The following is a 21,278-nucleotide window of genomic DNA, read 5'->3' as shown; positions in this document are numbered from 1 at the left end:
CCTATACTTCTATATTAGTCTAAGAGAAGTACTTAGATATATATAAGTATAAAGAAAAAAAAAAAAATATTAAAGAAAAGTGTATTCATATTATTGACCTAACAGGTTCATTAGACAATATATACACTTCTTTATTACAAGGCTGTTTTTTGATTATTCATACCTAGTGGTATTGCTTGCAATTCCGTTCTCATACAAAGAAATTCTCCACATACACACATTATACTCAAGGAAACAATATTTAAACTCCACCAACTGAATGAAGTTGGAAAACTGGCATTGTATGCCCAACAACAACACAAATGTATTAAATGAGCTGTACATGCAAAGTCCATACACTGTTTTGTTCTTTGTACTAACCACCATAAAGCCATAGCACCTACTAACGCGTTCAAAATAAAGATTACTATTACTAATTGTCCTCCAAAATTACGAACGTGTATTTCCTTATATTGAAAGGCATAATCCAAAGAATTTGTAGAGCCTAAAAGCGACGCTATAATCCAGATCCAAATTCCAAGAAAAAAATACATGACAGACTGTACTGCTACTATTTGTGAAATAATGAGTATAGGATCCCATGTGGTCTTACGAAACTGACCAGAGATATTGTTCATTGCTTTGCTTGAAAATAAGTTCATTCCATAGATAAAAACCATCCAATTCCATGTATTATAATTTCCATTATAATTGTAAATGATTTGTTCAACTGCTGTAAAAAATAAAATATATCCCTGTAAATATATGTAATACATATTTCTAAGTTAATATTACTTTGTTTATATTACATTGTTTTTTACACAGATTTCATGCAGAGTATTCTTTAAAACTTTAAAAAATTGTTGTTCTAACCTTACATCTAATATTTGATTTACACGATTAAATAGTGTTAAGGATTAGAATTTTTATATTAAACAAACCTATTGTATTAACATAGTATATTACAAAGTTCCACGTCGAATTCGAGTTGAATATTTACTTTAATACATACAAAGAAATGCAAAGTGGACATAATGAAGAAGTAAATACCTTTAGATACTTATAGTCGACAAAGCTCTTCGCAATAATATATTTAATCACATTAATATGTTTATACCAGTTAATGTCATTATTATTGAGAAAAAAATAAGTCTGATATAGAGAGACAACGATTAATAATAGAGATCTTGATTAAGGTTAGAATCATAAGCGCCATACGGGACTCAAGTCGAAGTTTGTTTAACTCGACATTCAAAGCGTCTGTAATAAATATTTTATTAATGTTTCATTATTTACAATGAGAGCGTGTAAATTATAAGGCAGAATAGATATGAGTCATACGTATAGAATGTATTGTGAAAATCGTTAAAGCTATTTGTCTTTGTTGTTATTGATACTATCAACTAGAAAATATATCACAAAGGAAATACTTTATATTAAATTAATTCTGATGGAATTTTGACTGAGAGATAAATATTAATTCGTATTTTTGTAGAATTTTTGAATTGTAAAAACTGTAAAATCGATATATATATATGTATATATATATATATACGTGTGTGTGTGTATGTAACCAAACGTTATCTGATCGAAAGAAGATAAAATTTTGTTTAGAATATATGTATATAGATATATGTGCGTTGATAGAGGATAACAGATTGATAATGAAATTTTATATTGCATTGATGTTTCCACGTTAATAAATATAAAAATACGACGAATTTTGTTCACTACGTATTTTAATGAGATCAATAGCGTCAACAATCTCAAGCTAGTTTGATTTTTTCTGTATGTAATCTGTAACAAAGAAATATTTTTTGTCAGCTGGTAACATCTTTTATCAGTTATAACAAACAATAGTAAACTTGAATCACTATGATTGGATATTCGTAAGCGCGCGGATTAAAACTGCCCAGTCAGTATCCGTCTTTCTAAAGAAAAGCGTACTCTCATCAATGACGCATTTGTGTTTGCAAAACGCTCATCGATTGCGAAAAGCTTTATGGTAACAATGATGTTCGTATTATACTATTACATTTCACTGCATGATACTGACAAAGTTATAAAAATATCGTTGATATAATACAATAATGATTTGTAATTGTGTTGTGAATATTTATCAATGTTTATTATTTAAATATAAAAATGAACAAAAAGTAGTATTATGAGATATATCTTTCTAATAAATTATAATAAATTTATTTATTAATTTTTATACAGATTTCATTGTTTATGGACTCAAGAAACTTGAATGGTGGACTTGTCATATAAATGGAATTTTTTTTAAATTATGAAAATCATTGTGAATACAACAATAATATCATCTAGCTGAAAGGATTGTTAAAAAATTATTGCTTCATTACTTGTTATATTAATTATAATATAATTGACAAAAATTTCAAATGTCTCTTGATGATGATTTTGAAAGACCATTTGAGGAATTTGAACCTCTGCAATGGGGAGCTTTACGAGAACTGTGTCATGCAAATAAAGATTATTTTTCAACGCATCAAGATGAAAATGGATCAAGAATCAAAGCTGGTCTTTTGGCAATATTGGATCACTTAGAAAAAATGCAACCTGTATATAAAGAAATATCAAGAATCGCGCCAATGTTTGATTTCGATGAACAGACTCCAGGAAATGGATATAGAAGCTTTTTAGTATTAGTTGATAGATGCATTATGCACTCTGGTTCGGTATGCCGTCAAATGTATTGTCAAAAAGACACCTTTCTTTTCCGTAAAAGTTATTACATGCGGTAAATAATTTTTTATTATTTCTTTACAAACGTATTTGTACATGTAATTTATATGTAGTATTAATTATTAATTTTATACGTATTTAGAGAAATAGAGGCTTGCTCTCAGTTGTTAGCATCTTTATACACTTGTCTACAATACTTGAAAACTCTTTATTCTTGGAGTGATCGAATGAAAGATGGAAAATTATCTTTGTTTTCTTCTAACGAACATACTCCCCAAGAACTTTTAAATCAAGCAGAGAGTATAAATCAATATTGTTTTTATGGTAGATGTTTAGGATTCCAGGTATTTTTGAAAATTCCTTCAATTATCAGGTTGAAATTAAATATTAAAGGCCTATTATAAACATTCCAGTTTTGTGACAATATAAAACATATTTTAAAAACTTTATCAGTTTGTTTGGCCTCATTTAGTGAAGTTTATTATTCCAATGGAACATTACTTGGACGATGTGCTAATTCTTTAAAATATGTAATGGATCCAGAAGCAAGAGCACGTCGTATTGTTCATGTATCTCAGCATGCAGATGTTTCATTTTGTCAAGCTTTCTGGTTTTTGAGTGAAAATGGTAAAATTTTTTGCAGATCAAAAAAAAAAAAATATATATATATATTTTAGAATTTAATTTAAGTTTCCATTATTAACTATTTTAGAAATGCTATGCAGTTCAGTGTCAATGGTAGTACCATTAAGTATAAATCAAGTGATATCTATACCTCCTGAGGAATTAATACTTGATACACTTGACGGAGGTAAAATCTCTATTCCAATACCAAACAGTCATATTGGGAGAAAGCCAATACATGTACGATTACTTAGTGCCGTACGTCGTGTTGGAATGGTATACTAATTATGTAATGATTATGCAATATTTTTATTTTTGTATATATGTTTTATAAAAATATTTCTTTTCAGGTTGGATCTGCAGGTATTGGAGGTGACTTACTTGGTTTATCTGAGAGCTTGATTATCCATTCTCATGGAGGAGGTTTTGTAGCACAAACTTCTCGTTCGCATGAAGCCTATTTACGAACATGGGCAGTAAAATTAGGTGTGCCTATTTTAAGTATAGATTACAGTTTAGCACCAGAAGCTCCATTTCCTCGTGCTCTTGAAGAAATATTATACGCTTACGCATGGTCATTGAATCATGCGAGTACACTGCTTGGAAGTACAGCACGGAAAGTACTCCTTGTTGGTAAAACATCTTCAATATTTCGAAAGAATACAAATTTATTTGAATGTATAATTAAATGGGACTTATTTCGATTATTCATAAAATAACGCATTAACAGGGGATTCTGCAGGGGCAAATTTGAACTTGGGAATTACTTTTAAATGCTTAGAAATGAATATAAGAAAACCAGATGGTATTTTTATGGCATATACACCAGTATTGGTAGAATTTGTAACATCACCATCTCGATTATTAAGTTTAACTGATCTATTGCTACCTTTTGGTTTTATGATGAGATGCCTAAAAGCTTATGCTGCATTGGATAATAAAAAAACCTTAGGGTAATATCGAAAATGATTTATAGTATCTACATATAATCTTATTGATTTTTTTTGGAGAAGTAGAAAAAATGTAATGGTGATACAAACGAAGTTTCTTTACAGCCCTAAAGATAAAACTCAAGGTAGCAATGAAGTAGTAGAATCAGAAACTGAATCATTTGCAGAAGTTAGTGAGAGTGATCTTATAGCATTGGCTCTTAGTCCTAATGGAGATGAAACGAATGATGCACATAAACTTGCCTCACTTCCATCTGACTCTACATTAAACTCTGTAAGCCTAGCAGATGTCGATGGTATGTACAATGTTAGACGAATTAACGTTGTAATACAATGAATTTCAATAATATTTATTAGTATAATATCTTAAAGTATAAAAATACAAATAAATTTCAAGTCAATGGTATTTGTTATACACTAGGCATAGATCATCCAAAACAAGAAATTAGATCTCAAGAATATATCCAAAAATTTTTAGAAATGTATAGAAATTCAAATATAAGTACTTCAGTTCCTGTACTAAATAATTATAATGGTACAGATGACAACCCTCCAAGCAATGGCAAAACATGGTCACTTTTTGGATGGCCTCTTGGCGGAGATAAAAAAGAAATTAGAGAACTCGATACGGAAAGAGCAAAAAGTCCTTCAGAAGAATTTGTGTTCACAGTTCCCAAAGATCCATTCTTAAGTCCATATCTTGCATCAGATGATCTCTTAGCTCGTTTACCACCCACAAAAATTTTAGTGAGTTTATGGTTGTTAGATCTTATCACTACATTTATTATATTTGTGAAATCAATATTATCAATATTTGGATATTGTAATTGTAGACAATGGAACTGGATCCTTGTCTCGATGATTGTGTCATGTTTGCAAGAAAACTAAAATTGCTAGGGAATGTAGTGAGTCTTGACATATTATCTGGTTTGCCTCATGGATTTCTTAATTTAGCACCAGTGAGATAATTTTACTTAATTATGTATACATATGTATAATTAATATGTAATATAATTACATCCTTTCATTTTACTTTTATAGGTTTCAAAAGAAGCATATGAAGGTTCTGAACTTTGCATTAAAAGGATCTTGGAATTATTACAGATGTAATTTTATATACATATATATATATATAAAATTATACACATGGTGTATATGCTAAAAAGCTTTGTTAAAATGTGATGATCTGTAAAAGTATTTCAACTTGGCTTGTGATTATTTAAAAAATATTCAATCGATTTATGAGATTTGGTAATGTGTATACAAAATTTATTATGTAATCTCTGATACAGTTAATCCCTAATTTATGTATTTTGTAATATATGTATATGGTTACACATTTTTTATTAATAATTTTGAAATTTATATTTTGCATATATATATATTTTATTTATTTATTTTTAATCGTATAAATATAATTTAATTCATTTAATTTTTTATTAATATTTAATTTCGATTTAATGGTGTGTTCAATCAAATCTTTTAATTTATGGATCCTTTCTCACGAGTCTATATTTCGTAAATAATGCAAGGATGATATCATTGATTGCTACATAAAATTAAAATAGTCTTTAAATTTTTATATTTGTATTGTTATTTATGTACAGGTAACTCCATAACATTTGATGCAACAGTAGATGTAATAACAAGGCGCTTTATTTATAGAATTCAAAAACAAATATAATTTTGTGATGGTAAAGAAAAAGATGAAATGAAGTAATGGATAAGAAAATTTATTAGTTGATAATCTGTTGATTTGTTTGATCTGCTCGAGCCCGCAATGTTTTTTGTAAAACATGCGCATCTGCAGGTTCTATTCTTTTATAATAATGTTCTTTTGTTTCCACTATTTCAAATCCAAATTTTTTATAGAAATCAATCGCCCCTTCATTACTTATTTGAACGTGACTACGAGCATATGATATATTTGTTAATAAATTTCCAAAGATAATATTTCATAATGATTTAGATGTATACTTACAGAAAAATTGAGTCAAAATTTCCATCTTTATTGACGTACTTTAAGACATGTTGTACCATCACTGTACCAATTCCTAATCTTCTATAAGGATATAAACACCCTAAAGTCATTATATATAAACGTCTAGAGTTTTCTGAAGTATCTACACGACAACAAACTGCACCAACCTACAAATATAAAATAATATTCTTTACGAGTAACAAATGAAGGGTATAATTGATATAAAAATAATTGTTAAAACATATAATACATTTATAAAAATAAATGAATATACGGTCTAATTACCACTATGTCATTGTAATATGCTAGTTTAGCGAGTTCTCCTGCTTCTAAAACGTCCTTATAAAATTTTTCGTTATATGAAACTGGAAATACCACTTGATTTAAGAGTTTAAGTTGTTTTATATTATGAGGCGTTACATCTCCCAATTCTATCTTTGACCTGTAATAAATCGAGAGATACTCGAAAATTCTGTGTTCACCTCCTATGACACCAGCATCTTTAAATCGGCTTGTTACAATCATTATAAGCGTATAAAAAGTGAAATATTATCTATCGTTATCAGCCGTATAAAATACGTTTAAGAACAATAAAATACTTTTAAAAGTTGATATTTATGCATTTAAAATATAAGACAATTTGTTGAAGATAACCTCAAACTTATCACAATTTACCTAGTCATATTCGCCGACAATAAACTCCTCACGGAGGGATAGTTTTAACCTACTAGCGATTGGTCGCATTGCTAAGAGTATTTTATAGATGAAATTGTTGCGCGCGCAATACTTTTACCCGCCAATTTTCTTCTATGTTGGTTATTTCGATCGGTTACTTTGGTATTATATAATAAAAGGTAGATGAAAGAAACATATTATTTAATAATAAACATAGTTTAAAAGTAATATTAAATATTAAAAAATTTGGAAATAGTATTGATTAATTATTTGTTGACACACGCGCACGTATATATAATATTCAGATACAAATGAATGCACATATGTACCAAAGTGATAAAAAATGACCAACTTAATCAATCGAAAAACCTATATAAAATCGTTGATTATTCCCCAAAAATATTTAACGATACTTCACACGTATTGGCTAATACCTTTAAGCTGTGTACTCAGTTACTTAACTTAAATTACGTCACGCGCTTAAGATTACTTTATTGTTATATTTTAATCAACATTACGTAGGAGTGAAATATTCTTTCTGTAATTTTGTTTACTACTATATGTCAATAATCGCCCTTTCTTTTTTTTAGTATCAGATGGAATAAGGTTGAAAATAAGTTTTCGATTTAGAATTTACATTTTGATTTCCCAATATGGTCGCGATCGCCGCCATCTTAAATATAACGACGTCATACTATCGTGCAACGAAAGATTTTTAGGAACACGAAAGTCAAACGTGGCAGCAGTCCATCTTTACAGATAGTGAATGTATCAAAAATTTATTAATCTATCTTTAACATATTTGCTTTATATTTTCACCAGTGGTTTAATGCTCCAAAGGCGGTCGGTTTGCCAAGCTGAAAGTGCACAAGACATATTCAAAGCCAGGCATGAATTTTGGAAGTGTAGAATGCCAATGATATCGTGAAAATAATAAACGTAGAGGCGCCATTGCTACGCGCCATCTGGATATCGTCAAGAAGAAGTTATGGTAGTGAGAAATTGGAAAAACTTTCGAATAACGCTGTTACTTTTCGTAAGATCGTGTATCAAGAGGAGAAACTTATAATTTGAAACTGGTATAACATCCACTTGTAAATATAAAAGTACTTATGAATATAATTTATAATAGCAGACTGATCACAAATTCTTAACCTCAATATTTTAACTAATTTAGAATCTCTACATTTGACATATAAGTGAAATAAAGAAATTTATTTTTCTTTTAATACGTTAGATGAATGATCACATTATGAATAAAAATACCTGATTTACAGGACGCACTGATTACCGTAAAAACTTTTATTTAAGGCCCGTATAGGAGAATATTCGCAGTAAAAGGACTGGTAAAAATTATTATCAAACGTACAATTGATTATAAGATTAATATCGTTCCTATTAATTCATGTTTTATTCGAATCTTCGATAATTGTTGATACAGCATATACAAAAATATCATTTTTAATAAAAAAGAAGCATTGAGAGTAATGTTAAATATCATATCTAAGAATATATACAATTTATGTATGAAGATTTAAAAGAATATTCTACAATTCGAGTATTTAAGGTAACTACTTTTAAAATTTCGTACTTTTAAAACGCATTATATAGAAATTTATTATAAGTTATATTTGCTATTTATTACCTTATATACATTTTGGATATAAAATTTTTTTTTGAATTTATAAATAATTGTTTGATAATTTCAGACTATTATGTCAATGCAAATATGTGCTAAAGCATTACAATTTATTTACAAGGAATGCTGTTGTTTGAATTGCATATGTTACTTTAAAATGAAAATAATAAAAAATGTATTAAAAAAATAAATGTATTCATAAAAGGATTTTCCAAATTAAATAAAGATCAGCTATAAATATGCAGAATTCAAAGCTTAATAGAGATCATGATTATGGAGAATTAATATTAGAAAATCATAAATACACAAATATCACCAATCAAACGGATATGCTTGAAAATAATTTGTTAAAGACTGTTTTGAAGCCTATAAGAACTGCTTCAACAATAAATAAAGATACATTTGGTGGACAAGTCAAAGATATAAATGAATTAAAAAAAATAACACCTCGTGTAAAACTTTTGGCTCATGATGTAAATAGTTTGAAGGAATTAACAAAAATTTCATTGCAAAATAAATCGTTAAAACAAGAAAAAATATCAATGTTTGAACATACAAGGCAGGAGTTAAAAAAGTATTGCAGAACTTGCGCTGGTTTAAAACTTCCATTAGTTGATATTTTCAGTGAAAAAGGTATTCAAATGAGGCTAAGTCAACAGATAAAACATTTAGAAGAAATAAATCCACATGATAGTCTATCCACTCAAATGTGTATGGATTGCATTTGCGATTTGAAAATGAGTTACAAGTTTTTTATGCAAATTAAAAAAGCTGAAGTTAAACTAAAATCAATTCATGTTACATTAACTGATACAGTTGCACGCAATATAGAAGCAGAAAAATTGCAATCTTTAGCTAACAATCAAATTAATCAAAAGCAAGTAGAGGAGACTTACGATTGTACTATGGTTCCTGCATCAACAAGCACTGACAATGATGAAACTGTTCCAAAAATATCTGCAATTTATTCTTTAAAGGATGTTCTAAACCCAACACCTGTAGAAAGAAGAGAAAAGGAAAATCCTGATGTAATATCTAAAACTGAGTCTGACATTTTTGAAGATGTTACAGGTGAACATCATAGTGATGATAACGAATCCATAGAAGAATTTGATCCAGATGATCCACCCTTTCAACCTGATAGCTCTGATGTTGCAGAATCTGACGATGAAATTGAAACTAGCCACGTAGATAGAAGACGAAATACAAATAAGAAGGAAAATGTAAGTAAAGCAAATAATCAATCTTTTGTGTCGCATGATTCATCAGGTAATAATTTAACACAGAATCAAGATGATACAAATCAAGATTCTAATCAAACCGTCTATAAATATGATATGGCATTAAAGGCTTATGTTAAAGTAGACACTGTGCAAGATAATAAATTAAGTTCCAAATTACAAATTGGTCCCAAGGTTGAAATTAAAGATAACGAATTTGGGAAAGAAACTCCAAAGCAACCAAATATATTGAAGCGCAGGCTTTTACAGCAAACAAAAAAAGAAGGCTTGGGAAATAATGAAGAGTTAAAATCTACTTCAACTGTATCTGATACTAATGAAAGTCCAAAAGATCCAAAAATTCAAAAATTAGATATACAAAACCCTTTAAACATTAACGATTCTCAAGAAGATGGAATTATGTATGTTACTGTAAAAGGTTCTAAACCAAATGAGATATTATTAGTAAAAGTTAAAAAGATGGATAAACCACTTGAAAAGAAAGATGATAAAAATTCGAGTAAGGCAAAAGCTTTTGATTTTAAACCAGTTGGCAAAATTTTAAAAAAATATGAAACATTAGCAACAAAGGAAAAGAATTTGTTCACAGAACGTACAAAAAAACTGGATAAGAGAGAACAGATCATAGAAGAACAAATAGAAGAATACAAGAAAAAACGTGAAAAAGTTTTAGGTAGTCAGTCGAGTTTAACAATGAAAAATGAAGAAACTCCAAATCGATTTATTAAACGAGTCGAAAGTTCTGATGATCAAAAACCAGTTGTATACGAAGAAAATAATTTAAATATAAAAGTAGAATCCGATGTAGATAGTAGTACAATGAATAGTACTATTCTCAAGGAAGAAAATAATATTTCAGATGTTTCTGATTCTTTACAAGATAAGTCAGTCCAAGAAAAAGCATATGTGAACACAAAGGAGTATTTATCGCGTTTGGCAAAACTTAAATTAAAGTGGGAAGAAGCAAAGAAAAAGAAAGAATACTTACAGAAAGAACTTGATCAGTCTTATACAGAAGGAAATATGGAAAAATTATCACGTATTCTAGGAGAAAAAGAAAAGAATTTGTTGGAGTTTCAAGATTATTTAAAGCAAAGAAAAATCGTGATTACCAGATTAAAAGATGAAGACATCATTTCGCTTTACGAAGATAGAAATAACACATCTCTCCAAAAAAGTTTACCAGACTTGATCGATGAAACAACACCAGCAGATTATATACCAGAGGAACATTATTTGGAGTGTGATTATTGTCCAGAAACATTTGCTTCAAAAGAAGTTCTTGAAGATCACTTAAAAACGCATGATTTCAAAATTATGCATTATTGCGAAGACTGTATGGAAGAATTTCCTACAAACAAAGCAAAAAGAAATCATAATGTGGTATGTTTTAAAAAATTATTATGTAAATATTGCGACGTAATGTTGGATTCAAAGGGCAAAAAAAGACAGCACGAGCAGAAACATTGCGATAACATGTTTGGCCAATTATGTGACATTTGTGGCGAAAAATTCAAACATCAAGGAACGCTCGATCAACATGTTAAAACGCAACATATGAGCTGGGAAAAAATTTATCAATGTCCAAAATGTCCGAAAAAGTTTGCTTTCAAACAAAAATTGAGCTTTCATCTGAAATCTGTACACACAACATTGAGAGCTTATTTATGTGAAGATTGTGGGGCAGACTTTAAAAATCCTGCAAGTCTCAGACATCACCGAATTCGTAAACATCAACCTGTAGGGAACAAAAGGGAATGTCCAGTTTGTCATAAACTAGTACCATTTTATAGTCTTTCAAAACATATGTATACTCACAAAGCCTACACTATACAATGTCCGCATTGCGATAAAATGTTTAAAAACAGTTCAACGTTGAAACAACATGTAAGGATACACGAAGATCAACGACAATATCGTTGCGATACTTGCGGCGTTGGATTTAATAGGAGGGATGGATTAAGGCTCCATATGAGAGTTCACGAAAAAACTGATAGCAGAGGATTGAAAGAATGCTCATGTCAAGTGTGTGGTGAGAAGTTTCCAAATCATTCTACACTTGTAATACATAGAAATCGTGTACACAAAGATGGAAGGCAATATACATGCCATATATGCAACAGATCCATGATTTCAACGAGATCATTAGAATGGCATATGTCTCATATACATAACGAATCACTACCTGGCATTGTGAAAGAAGATGTAGATGGATTACCAGAAAAGAGAAGAGTTGCTTGTTACCATTGCAATAAAACTTTCAAAACAGAGATGATTTTGAGAACGCATATAAAAAATACTCATATGGAGAAAGATCCTATGAAGTGTTTGGATTGTGATATGACATTTACTTCTGAAGTTAGACTGAGGCATCATATGATGGTAACTCATAATAGGCTGGAAGGCACATTACCGTGCCCTCATTGTCCAAAAAGATTTGTAAATCAGCTTAGATTAAAGACTCATATGATATCTCATTCTGAAGAGAGGCCATATACATGCGAAATATGTGGTTTCAATTTAAAAACAAAAATACAACTCATCAAGCATCATCAAAATAGACATAGCGACGAAAGACCTTTACAGTGTAGATACTGTCCTTGGAGGTGTAAGCAAGTGAGCGCGCTTGTTTGTCACGAAAGAACTCATACGAACGAACGACCGTATTCGTGTAGTGTTTGTAGACAACGTTTCAAGTATTTGGGTGATAAGAACAAACATGAAAGACGTCATGAAAGTTTAGGAGGATCTGGATTTAAAAGAATAGTACCTGGCAGAAATATCAAGCATTCGAAAGTTCAAGAGGAGACCTCCTGTTCTGAACAAGAACAGGAAGAACTGACACATGTAGATGCACAACTTACAGAAGGCCAATATGAAGAACAATCAAGTCAACCGTTTGAAGAAAAGTTTGTGAAAGAGCAAATCGTAAAATTCGAAGAACCAGAAATTACAGAGGAATATGAGCAGGTCTATGAACAGGTATATAAACGTAAATCTATAATATAACATTGACGATTTGTTAGTACACGTCTTACTTGATATGTATTTTTTAAATTATGGTATATCGTAGGATTACGAAGAAACGTCGAGGGAAGCTTCCGAAGCCGCAGAAGTTATCATGAACATGGAGGATACTACTGTGTACACAGAAGAAGTAACTGCAGACAACATAGAATCTGCAGAGATAATGGCAGATGAAATGATTACAAATGAGATTTTACAGAGTGGGACTGTAGTACATTTGCAACAACAAGATGATTCTGGAAAAATTCAAGTTATTCCTGTAATGTTATCTTTACCAGATTTATCTGACACAAATACAGAAGTCAATTTAGCGACTGCTTCTATAATGTATAACAATTAGAAAGATTGACTAAACTATTTGTGACTACAAGAAGATGGTATTTGTAAAGAAACACTTTGTGGTTCTAGATAAAATTGTATTGTGCTTTCTGTCTACAAGAAAGTCACATTCCTGTAAAATAAATTCAGGATATTTTCTATATAAACGTAATTATACAAATAATGACTACATATAGAGTGTGATATTTGCGTACTCTGTAACATAAAAAAAAAAAAAAACGGTTTTTCACTGCTAAAGTAGCAGTTTTGTAAGGCTATATATATAAAAATATGTTAACGATGTAAAATACGATAAAATAATGGCTTCATATTTGCAACTCATATTGAAACACAAGTCCGTAAAATTTTCAAGTTATAAGGAAATAAATGGAACAAAATACTTTATAGTAAATAGAAGTAATTATTATTGCTATATGATACTATGTACAAATCTAAAAAAGATATATAAGAATGTTAAATATTAATGCAATGTTAGGTATTCATTTATTCGTAAGATCAACAGTATCACTAAGCATATATTTGTATATTTGAAACCTTATTCACTTATCAAACTTCCATTTATTTCATTAAAAAAAGTCATTATGGAATATAGGATTCCCTCTTAAAAAATAACATATTTGTAAACATAATAGCTTTGCAAAGAAGACATAATAAATCCTTTGATATAGGTAGTATATATTTTAAATATACAAATAGATTAAGATAAAAAGTATGAGTTTATAAGTTACTTTGAAATTACGTTAGAATCGAGATTTTTTAAATATTCTTGCCTCTGTATAATCAGTATAATTGATTACGATTAACTGTGTTAATCTCTTTATATTATGATTATTCTTTGGAAAGTATATTTGAAATTTTTCAATTTGTTATGGATATAATTCTTAAAGAACAAAAAATAATTATTTTTAATTTATTATACGAATATATTAAAATATCTATCACAATAATAACACAATTATAATAATGTTCGCTCATTACAATATTCATTTATAACATTTTTTACCTTTTGTCCTAGAGATCTATAATTTTGATTTACTTGTTAGAAAAGCAGTATTGATCAGTTATGTAATGCAAAACATAAAATATGCTGATATAAATTCCGTATTTTATTTTGTCATATTGTTTTCATTTTTTATCTAACTTCGTCTGTACGTTCTCGTGGTAATAAAAAATATTTTCCATATCATAAATTCTTTGTTCTGTTACTTTAGCAGCCTTTGAAAAGCCAAATATCATGTGCATGTAATATGTTTATTACTTATTTGTATACATTGAATTATTCTTATTTGTACATAATTACTATAAAATTTTTTTTTCTCTTTCCTAAGTATTTTGTAACTAATTTGTACCTTATGCTACTAAAGCTATGTATATTATGTTGTCAATTCGAAATATTTTCAATATTACGTATTATATGTCACACATTTCGTATTTTTTGTCAACACATATACATGTGTGATATATATATATCACATATATATATATATATCAGTTTCTTCGTAGGTAAAAAATAAAATTACTTACACATTGCAGAGTCATTGCAAATAGACATCAACCTATCTAATGAAGGGATGAATCCCCAATATTATGCTGTACAAGAGAAAAATTTTAAATATACATGTACAAACATTTAGTTAAAATCATACTTCACTCTTACTTTTGTATAGTGTGGCATATGTTAATTAGTATAAGGAGATGTAAATAGAGTAATTGCACTATATGAAGTGGTCTAATTTATAGATCTATACTATAAAATAGCACTTAATTCTAAATGAATTCTGATTAATCCTTATTTACACTTTGATAATATTGTGCAAGGACGTTCCATGCTTTTGGAGACATAAAACCATCAGGTGGACATTTTCCTGCTTTAGCTAAATCTATAATAACAATGTATTTTTAATACGATTTTTTTTAATAATAAGAATATATATATATAAGAAATATCTCTTACCGCGCATTCTCGTTCCTGATATAAAATCAAAATCTTGTTTCCGTTCTAGATCGAAAAAGGACATTTTCTTATTTTTCTTATCATATGCCGCAACTTTAAACGGAATGATTTCTAAACTTTGTAATCCTCGTGCCATTGAAAGAACTCTCGCACCGTGAGTAGGATCGTAGAGATTACCATCAGGTGTAGCTTTCTTATTTGGATGTGGTATACCAGCTGGATCTCTACCCACAATGTAAAAGTTTGCTCCTGCATTCATTCTGGCTTTAGCATGCCATTGTACCTTAACAACAAATTTTATAACTATATATTTATATATTTTTTAGTACATAGTAAATGTACAAATCTTCACCTACTTCAACAGGACCAGCATACATCATAGGACTTGGAAAAATAGCTAGTAAAGTAGAATTTGCATCGAGTACACCCTCTTCCAAAATAGCTTTATGTTGCATAATTCTTGTATGTAAAGGTACATCATCTTCTTTCGTCCAACCTCCTAGTGGATGTAATAATAATACAGGATTTTTAAAACCTCTTTCTTCAAGTAAACGTTTTTTCGTATCCTGTAAATAAAATGTTCCATGTTGCTGTTGTCAAATGCATTATAAAAAGCAAATCTAAATATTGATATAAAAAATAATATACCTGCATAAGTAAGGCATGACCATTATGTATAGGATTTCTAAGTTGAAATGCAAATACTGCATCAGCTTTCAATTTTCTACATTTTGCTCTAATTTCATTCGGTGTCAATCTATATATATCAAGACCATCATGCCATTTAATCCTATCTAGAACTTCTATATCCCCACCTACCAACCAATCTCCTGATTCATAAATCATCTTCACATATGGATGACCTAAGTTGTTAGTTCCAAATTGCCACCCACATCTTTCTTCTTTCCTATGAAAATAAAACTCTGGTCTTCGTAATATTGCCAAAGCCTTGTTTTTATATCTAAGTGTTATCGCTGAATGTCCCTCCAAACGAAGTTTATCTGTAGTGCTTATTGCAAGAACTATAGGAATAGACTGATTTACTTCTTTTCCACCTTCAAGTAGACATTTCAAATGTTGAGTCTAAAAACATTTCTCCTAAAGCCTTCAATTGTGTTAAGAGTATAAAGAAGTTACACGTTTATTCTATTTTCGATCAACATATATATCAGCTTTTTACAGAAGCATAAATATACGTATAGAAGTGTTATATACCTGTAGGTATTGGCTTTCTCTCATGAAACCAGTAAGTGGGAGAGCCCAACCTTCTGCTAGAATCTGAAGCCATTGTATATCAATCTTTGTAATTTCTACACTCTGTAAAGTGTCTGCTTCTGCTTTGGCAGAAGCAATTCTGGATTCTGGAACAAACAGTTCTCTTATAGGTGCAGTAGGTTTTGGTAATACTGGTATGATACACTGTTTTTCCAGAAGATCGATCACCGTTGCAGCTGATTCTTCTAAAGTACAGTTTTCTGTGGTTACCACCAAGTCAGGATTAATGGGTCTTTCATACATCTGATCTATGCCAGTAAAACCTTTTATAGCACCTTGCCGTGCTTTTTTATAAAGTCCCTTTGTATCTCTAGCTTCACAAACATTAAGCGGTGTATCAACAAAAACTTCAAAGAATGGAAGATCCGAGGCTTTGTGTATTTGTCTTGCCATTTGTCTATCTTCTTCGAACGGCGATACGAAGCTACATAAACATATTTGTCCACTATCCGCAAATAATTTTGCGACTTCTGCAACTCTCCTTATATTTTCTTTTCTATCTTCTTTACTGAAGCCAAGATTGCAGTTTAAACCACTTCTGACGTTATCTCCGTCAAGCCCGTATGCTGCAATTCCATGATCAACTAATATTGCTTCCACTTGAAAAGCTATAGAAGTTTTGCCTGCTCCTGAGAGACCGGTCAACCATACTGTACACCCACGAAAACCTCTTACATGACCTATAGCTTGACCCCGTTTAGTTCTTGATACATGATGTGCCTGTTCTGACACATTAGTACACGACTAAAAAAAAACAAAATTATTTAGAATCTTATTACAAAAAATATTACTTGACTTTTAAATTTGTTATCTTATTCAAGTTTATCGTGATATACATTTTGGATATAAATATTTTATGATTTTATCATGTGTACGATAAAATGCTTATCTATTTTGATACAACTGAAGTTAGTCATATTTTATGACAGGAAGGCATTTTTTTATCGCATTGTTACATACCGTCATCATTTTTTTATGTGGGTTTTCCATAGTGCCATTCGATCTATGACTATTCCTCGTTTTTCCTCTTTCGATTCTCTTTTTGTATATCTGTATGGCGATCGATTTTAACTTAATCGAAATATAAATTATATTCTATAATATATATAATCTTCCATAAAAAAAATAGAAATTTATCTACATAAATGCATGGCAGTGAAGTATATCAAATTTGCCTTTAATTAATTTATTGTTTTTATGTCACTACGATATGCTCATCGAAAGCTCATTATAGCAGACCTTGCGATTTTCTGAACAGTGCACTCTTTAATATTATAATATCATTGATACTATTGACATTGACAATTAGTAATATCGAATATTAAAAAAATTAGATGACCACACTTTGACGTACTTAGCACGACTACGTCGACGTAAACTCCAGTTTGATATAGTTGAATAGATAAGTCCTACTCAACGTAAGTTCGTACTCGATTTTGTACTCTCCCACGCATGCGTAGGTGATTGCTCAGTATTCGGTTATATTTCAAATCGTATGCTTGAATTTTATCAAAGTATTATTCTTGTTTTTTACTTTTTTATTCAATCTTTATTTATCTAATTCGTTTTTTTTTTTTTACAAATAAACTGTTAAATATAATTATACCTACATAACTAATTAATGCATTTAAGTATATTCAAGATGAATTTTATTTAACCATTTCTAATTATTGACCGATATTTTTTGCTTATTCATTATATTTGTGCTTTATTATATCGAAAGTGCCATTTAATTTACGTTCAATAGACATAAATTCTGTATTTGGATCATTGAGAAGAAAATATACTTGATCTCCAACTTTTAATATATTAATTTCTTCTAGTAAGGAACGTACAGTGTATATTGGTTCGTTCACAGAACCAAAGATATCATCAATTTTGCCTAAGTAAATATAATTTGTAGAATTTTGATTCTCAGAACTTGGATAAGATACAAATAATGGAGTATCTAAATATAAAAGATTAGACATTGATGGTTGGATAAGAATAAGATTCATGCTAGTGATAATACTTTGAATTGTTCCTGCAAGATACTTGTCATTTCCATTTATTTCAAGCTTCTTTTTTGTAATGTTGGAGTTTATATTAAGATTTGTAAAGTATTGGTTGATTCTAAAAATGTAAATTTTTTATGTTACTATGTATTATTTAATGACATGCTATTTACATACCGATCTATAGATGAATTTGAGTGAGATACATGTGGTGTTATTACATTTAAACAAGAGCCTTCATTACTATTAATACTATACTTTTGGAAACTTATATCTAATGGTATGTATGTTTTGTTATCTTGTTCCATTGTTAAAATATAAGCACGGAAATAAATCTAACAAAATTGTATTATAAAATAAATTATATGAACAATATTTTTTTTTTATAACTATGTTACTATATAGAATAATAAAGTAATAATTACGTTTAGTAGGAATAATTACACTTGGTAAGAATAAAAATATTCTATTTATTCGAATTTCTTAGTATAATGACCTTGGTTCGTATTTAAAAAAAAAAAAAAAATAAAAAGATCGTTAATATTGAGTGTTTATGTTTATATTTATCGTTGGAGCAAATATATATATATACATACGTACATACATACATACATACATATATATGTATGTATGCATGATGTACTATTTCACTGAATACTTTATTTTATATAGGAACCATAACGATATCTATATATACATTCTCAATATCATGAAAAATAATTCTTTGCTTATTTTTAATTTTATGTACGTTTATTATACATCAGCGATAAACAAATTTAGAACTACGATATATCTCTATTTTTGAAATTGGCGCTTTTTTATTATACAAGTAGTTGAATAGCGGCTAAATTCACGAAATTGGGAAGATGAAATGTAACGAAATTTTAGATTTATTTCATTATCTCTTCTTAATTTGTTTATTTGCGGCAAACTCAAATGTATTACTTATGGTAACGGATTATATAAATTAATCTTTATAAAAATTTGTAGGTCACTTTTTTTACAAAATATGTTGAGAATCGTTAGATATGGTGTCTTTATATCTCATAGTTGGAACATTAACGTTAATCATAATGCAAGATCTATAAGATCATTTAGCCGAAAAGTATGAATAAATTGATTTGAAGGTTATTTAGTTCTCTAAAGATTGTTTAATTTTTTCACATTTATATCTGTCATTGTAGTTAGTAAAAACTGAATATTCAAGGAGAATATTCTCTGGAATTCAACCTACTGGTAACGTCCATTTAGGAAATTATCTAGGTGCAATACAAAAATGGGTAGAGTTACAAAATTCAGAAAAAATAGTTATATGGAGTATTGTAGATATGCATTCAATTACATTACCTCATGTAAGAGAACTTAAGATGTATAATACTTGTATATGGTGCATAGTGTTTTTATGTACATATACATCATTTCAATATAAAATAACAATTTGTATATATTGTATATTTTTATAGAATCCTGTCACATTAAAAGATAATATTTTTAAAGTAACAGCCACATTATTGGCATGTGGAATAGATCCACAAAAAAGTATATTATTTCAACAATCTGATGTTTCTATGCATTCAGAATTATGTTGGATACTTGGTTGTATCACTACCATGGCTAGGCTTGGACATTTGCCACAATTCAAAGAAAAAAGTGAAAACTTAAAGAATATTCCTTTAGGATTATATATTTATCCTGTTTTACAAGCTGCAGACATATTGCTTTACAGGTATATCCTTTGAATCATATCTTAATTCATATATTTCTAAGTTTTATAACTGCATTTTATAATTCTACGGAATAAAAAATATTGTATATATTGTGTTAGAGCTACAGATGTACCAGTTGGCCAAGATCAAGCACAACACATACAATTAGCACAGGATTTAGCACATTCTTTTAATAAAAAGTATGGAGATACTTTTCCAATACCAAGGACTCTTATTTGTGGTATGTATAAATAATTAGCAATATAATTAAAAATATTTGAATAAAAAAAATATATAATGATTGATCGAAAGTTCATTTTAGATGATGCAAGTAAAAGAATAAAATCACTACGAGATCCTTCAAAGAAAATGTCCAAATCGGATAAAGATTTCAAAAGTAGGTTGGATTTAACCGACAAACCGGATGTGCTGTTAGAAAAAGTGAAAAAAGCTGTAACTGACTTCACATCTGAAGTATATTATGAACCTGAAACTAGACCAGGTGTTTCCAATTTAATTGCTATTCATTCTTTACTCACTGGAAAGTCACCTGAAGAGATTTGTAAAGATGCACAAGGTTTGGATACTGGAAAGTAGGTATTTCTATTTATATATAATGTAGCTCATAAAAAATATTAAAGTTACATTTTAATGTTTTTTTAATATCATAGGTATAAATTGGTATTAGCAGATGTGGTAATACAGAAGTTAAGACCAATTCGGGAAGAGATATTTAGATTATTAAACGAACAATTGTATTTGGATGAAGTTTTAAAGATAGGTTCACAAAAAGCAATGGAACTTGCATTTGATTGTTATTCTGATGTAAAAAATAAAATAGGCTTTGAAAGGAATGTAGCAGGAAAGGAGAAGACAAAATACTTTGTACATTGATTGTATAGTTAAAGGTAAACATTTATTATAAATAAATAATAAGTTTTTAATAAGAATAACAATATAAAGAAAATTTTATAAAAAAGTTATAATAGATATTATTTCATGTCAATAACTAATTTACCTCGTAAATGACCTTGTGTTACTCTTTCATATGCTGCTGGTAAATCTTGAAAAGGATATATTTGTTTCACAACTGGTACTATCTACAAAATATACTTTTAATATGAATATTTATAGTTTTTATGTTTGATTATAGAATGTAAATGATCTAATAGAAATGTACCTGTCCAC

At 29.1% G+C, this 21,278-nt stretch overlaps 8 protein-coding genes across 23 annotated transcripts in view; 3 read left to right on the top strand and 5 right to left on the bottom strand.

Moving 5' to 3' along the window:
• Positions 1 to 69: 69 nt before the first annotated feature.
• LOC127069690 (protein SYS1 homolog) lies at positions 70 to 1,502 on the bottom strand. Of its 3 annotated transcripts, XM_051007003.1 has the most exons (3): positions 1,321 to 1,502; positions 1,030 to 1,239; positions 70 to 712 (listed from the first exon to the last, which is right to left on the bottom strand). In XM_051007003.1, the coding sequence occupies exon 3, from the start codon at positions 657 to 659 to the stop codon at positions 135 to 137; it is 525 nt and encodes a 174-aa protein (XP_050862960.1). In that variant the 5' UTR covers positions 660 to 712; positions 1,030 to 1,239; positions 1,321 to 1,502; the 3' UTR covers positions 70 to 134. The 3 variants fall into 3 exon arrangements, with proteins under 3 accessions (XP_050862960.1, XP_050862961.1, XP_050862962.1); XM_051007004.1 differs by lacking the exon at positions 1,321 to 1,502 and having other exon boundaries at positions 70 to 709; positions 1,030 to 1,176; XM_051007005.1 differs by lacking the exon at positions 1,321 to 1,502 and having other exon boundaries at positions 921 to 1,059.
• A 336-nt stretch (positions 1,503 to 1,838) lies between these two features.
• Positions 1,839 to 6,167, top strand: LOC127069679 (hormone-sensitive lipase). 7 transcript variants are annotated; one of them, XR_007783666.1, is made up of 12 exons: positions 1,850 to 1,995; positions 2,200 to 2,740; positions 2,828 to 3,029; positions 3,099 to 3,312; positions 3,398 to 3,585; positions 3,660 to 3,942; positions 4,040 to 4,262; positions 4,365 to 4,555; positions 4,681 to 5,006; positions 5,093 to 5,218; positions 5,301 to 5,510; positions 5,867 to 6,167. XR_007783666.1 is itself a non-coding variant. In XM_051006978.1 (11 exons), exons 2-11 carry the CDS (start codon positions 2,382 to 2,384, stop codon positions 5,367 to 5,369), a joined length of 2,181 nt encoding a protein of 726 aa, XP_050862935.1. In that variant the 5' UTR covers positions 1,839 to 1,984; positions 2,200 to 2,381; the 3' UTR covers positions 5,370 to 6,167. The 7 variants fall into 7 exon arrangements, 6 of the variants coding, with proteins under 6 accessions (XP_050862935.1, XP_050862938.1, XP_050862937.1 ...); XM_051006978.1 differs by having other exon boundaries at positions 1,839 to 1,984; positions 5,301 to 6,167; XM_051006981.1 differs by having other exon boundaries at positions 4,801 to 5,006; positions 5,301 to 6,167.
• LOC127069688 (probable N-acetyltransferase san) lies at positions 5,898 to 7,068 on the bottom strand. Of its 2 annotated transcripts, XM_051007000.1 has the most exons (4): positions 6,916 to 7,068; positions 6,526 to 6,682; positions 6,241 to 6,407; positions 5,898 to 6,167 (listed from the first exon to the last, which is right to left on the bottom strand). In XM_051007000.1, exons 1-4 carry the CDS (start codon positions 6,921 to 6,923, stop codon positions 5,996 to 5,998), a joined length of 504 nt encoding a protein of 167 aa, XP_050862957.1. In that variant the 5' UTR covers positions 6,924 to 7,068; the 3' UTR covers positions 5,898 to 5,995. The 2 variants fall into 2 exon arrangements, with proteins under 2 accessions (XP_050862957.1, XP_050862956.1); XM_051006999.1 differs by lacking the exon at positions 6,916 to 7,068 and having other exon boundaries at positions 6,526 to 6,909.
• A 514-nt stretch (positions 7,069 to 7,582) lies between these two features.
• LOC127069674 (uncharacterized) lies at positions 7,583 to 13,307 on the top strand. 5 transcript variants are annotated; one of them, XM_051006941.1, is made up of 5 exons: positions 7,583 to 7,994; positions 8,193 to 8,261; positions 8,357 to 8,482; positions 8,625 to 12,777; positions 12,869 to 13,307. In XM_051006941.1, exons 4-5 carry the CDS (start codon positions 8,794 to 8,796, stop codon positions 13,160 to 13,162), a joined length of 4,278 nt encoding a protein of 1,425 aa, XP_050862898.1. In that variant the 5' UTR covers positions 7,583 to 7,994; positions 8,193 to 8,261; positions 8,357 to 8,482; positions 8,625 to 8,793; the 3' UTR covers positions 13,163 to 13,307. The 5 variants fall into 5 exon arrangements, with proteins under 5 accessions (XP_050862898.1, XP_050862902.1, XP_050862900.1 ...); XM_051006945.1 differs by having other exon boundaries at positions 8,193 to 8,482; positions 8,625 to 9,777; positions 9,841 to 12,777; XM_051006943.1 differs by having other exon boundaries at positions 8,227 to 8,482.
• A 750-nt stretch (positions 13,308 to 14,057) lies between these two features.
• LOC127069680 (bifunctional 3'-phosphoadenosine 5'-phosphosulfate synthase-like) lies at positions 14,058 to 17,483 on the bottom strand. The gene is made up of 6 exons (XM_051006983.1): positions 17,351 to 17,483; positions 16,331 to 17,134; positions 15,764 to 16,198; positions 15,472 to 15,681; positions 15,116 to 15,398; positions 14,058 to 15,041 (listed from the first exon to the last, which is right to left on the bottom strand). The coding sequence occupies exons 1-6, from the start codon at positions 17,378 to 17,380 to the stop codon at positions 14,944 to 14,946; spliced, it is 1,860 nt and encodes a 619-aa protein (XP_050862940.1). The 5' UTR covers positions 17,381 to 17,483; the 3' UTR covers positions 14,058 to 14,943.
• Positions 17,484 to 17,772: 289 nt separating this feature from the next.
• On the top strand, positions 17,773 to 20,984 carry LOC127069685 (tryptophan--tRNA ligase, mitochondrial). 3 transcript variants are annotated; one of them, XM_051006992.1, is made up of 7 exons: positions 17,773 to 17,808; positions 18,572 to 18,664; positions 19,569 to 19,736; positions 19,848 to 20,110; positions 20,210 to 20,331; positions 20,413 to 20,683; positions 20,762 to 20,984. In XM_051006992.1, the coding sequence occupies exons 2-7, from the start codon at positions 18,662 to 18,664 to the stop codon at positions 20,982 to 20,984; spliced, it is 1,050 nt and encodes a 349-aa protein (XP_050862949.1). In that variant the 5' UTR covers positions 17,773 to 17,808; positions 18,572 to 18,661. The 3 variants fall into 3 exon arrangements, with proteins under 3 accessions (XP_050862949.1, XP_050862948.1, XP_050862947.1); XM_051006991.1 differs by lacking the exon at positions 17,773 to 17,808 and adding an exon at positions 19,375 to 19,489; XM_051006990.1 differs by lacking the exons at positions 17,773 to 17,808; positions 18,572 to 18,664 and adding exons at positions 19,212 to 19,257; positions 19,375 to 19,489.
• On the bottom strand, positions 17,923 to 18,970 carry LOC127069689 (uncharacterized). The gene is made up of 3 exons (XM_051007001.1): positions 18,810 to 18,970; positions 18,562 to 18,719; positions 17,923 to 18,502 (listed from the first exon to the last, which is right to left on the bottom strand). Exons 2-3 carry the CDS (start codon positions 18,690 to 18,692, stop codon positions 18,079 to 18,081), a joined length of 555 nt encoding a protein of 184 aa, XP_050862958.1. The 5' UTR covers positions 18,693 to 18,719; positions 18,810 to 18,970; the 3' UTR covers positions 17,923 to 18,078.
• The window catches only part of LOC127069684 (reticulon-4-interacting protein 1, mitochondrial), a 1,922-nt gene continuing 1,628 nt past the window's right edge, over positions 20,985 to 21,278 (bottom strand). The window contains exons 5-6 of the mRNA XM_051006989.1: positions 21,271 to 21,278; positions 20,985 to 21,190 (exon numbers count right to left, since the gene is read on the bottom strand). The exon at positions 21,271 to 21,278 is cut by the window's right edge and continues 260 nt beyond it. Of these exons, the coding sequence (XP_050862946.1) occupies positions 21,083 to 21,190; positions 21,271 to 21,278 (116 nt within the window). The 3' untranslated portion in view covers positions 20,985 to 21,082. The remainder of the gene's footprint in view (positions 21,191 to 21,270) is intronic.

The sequence above is a fragment of the Vespula vulgaris genome, chromosome 16 (assembly GCF_905475345.1).
Source record: "Vespula vulgaris chromosome 16, iyVesVulg1.1, whole genome shotgun sequence".
Taxonomy (NCBI): domain Eukaryota; kingdom Metazoa; phylum Arthropoda; class Insecta; order Hymenoptera; family Vespidae; genus Vespula; species Vespula vulgaris.
Note: the sequence above shows the minus strand (reverse complement) of the source record. Positions and strands in the feature narration are given on the sequence as shown.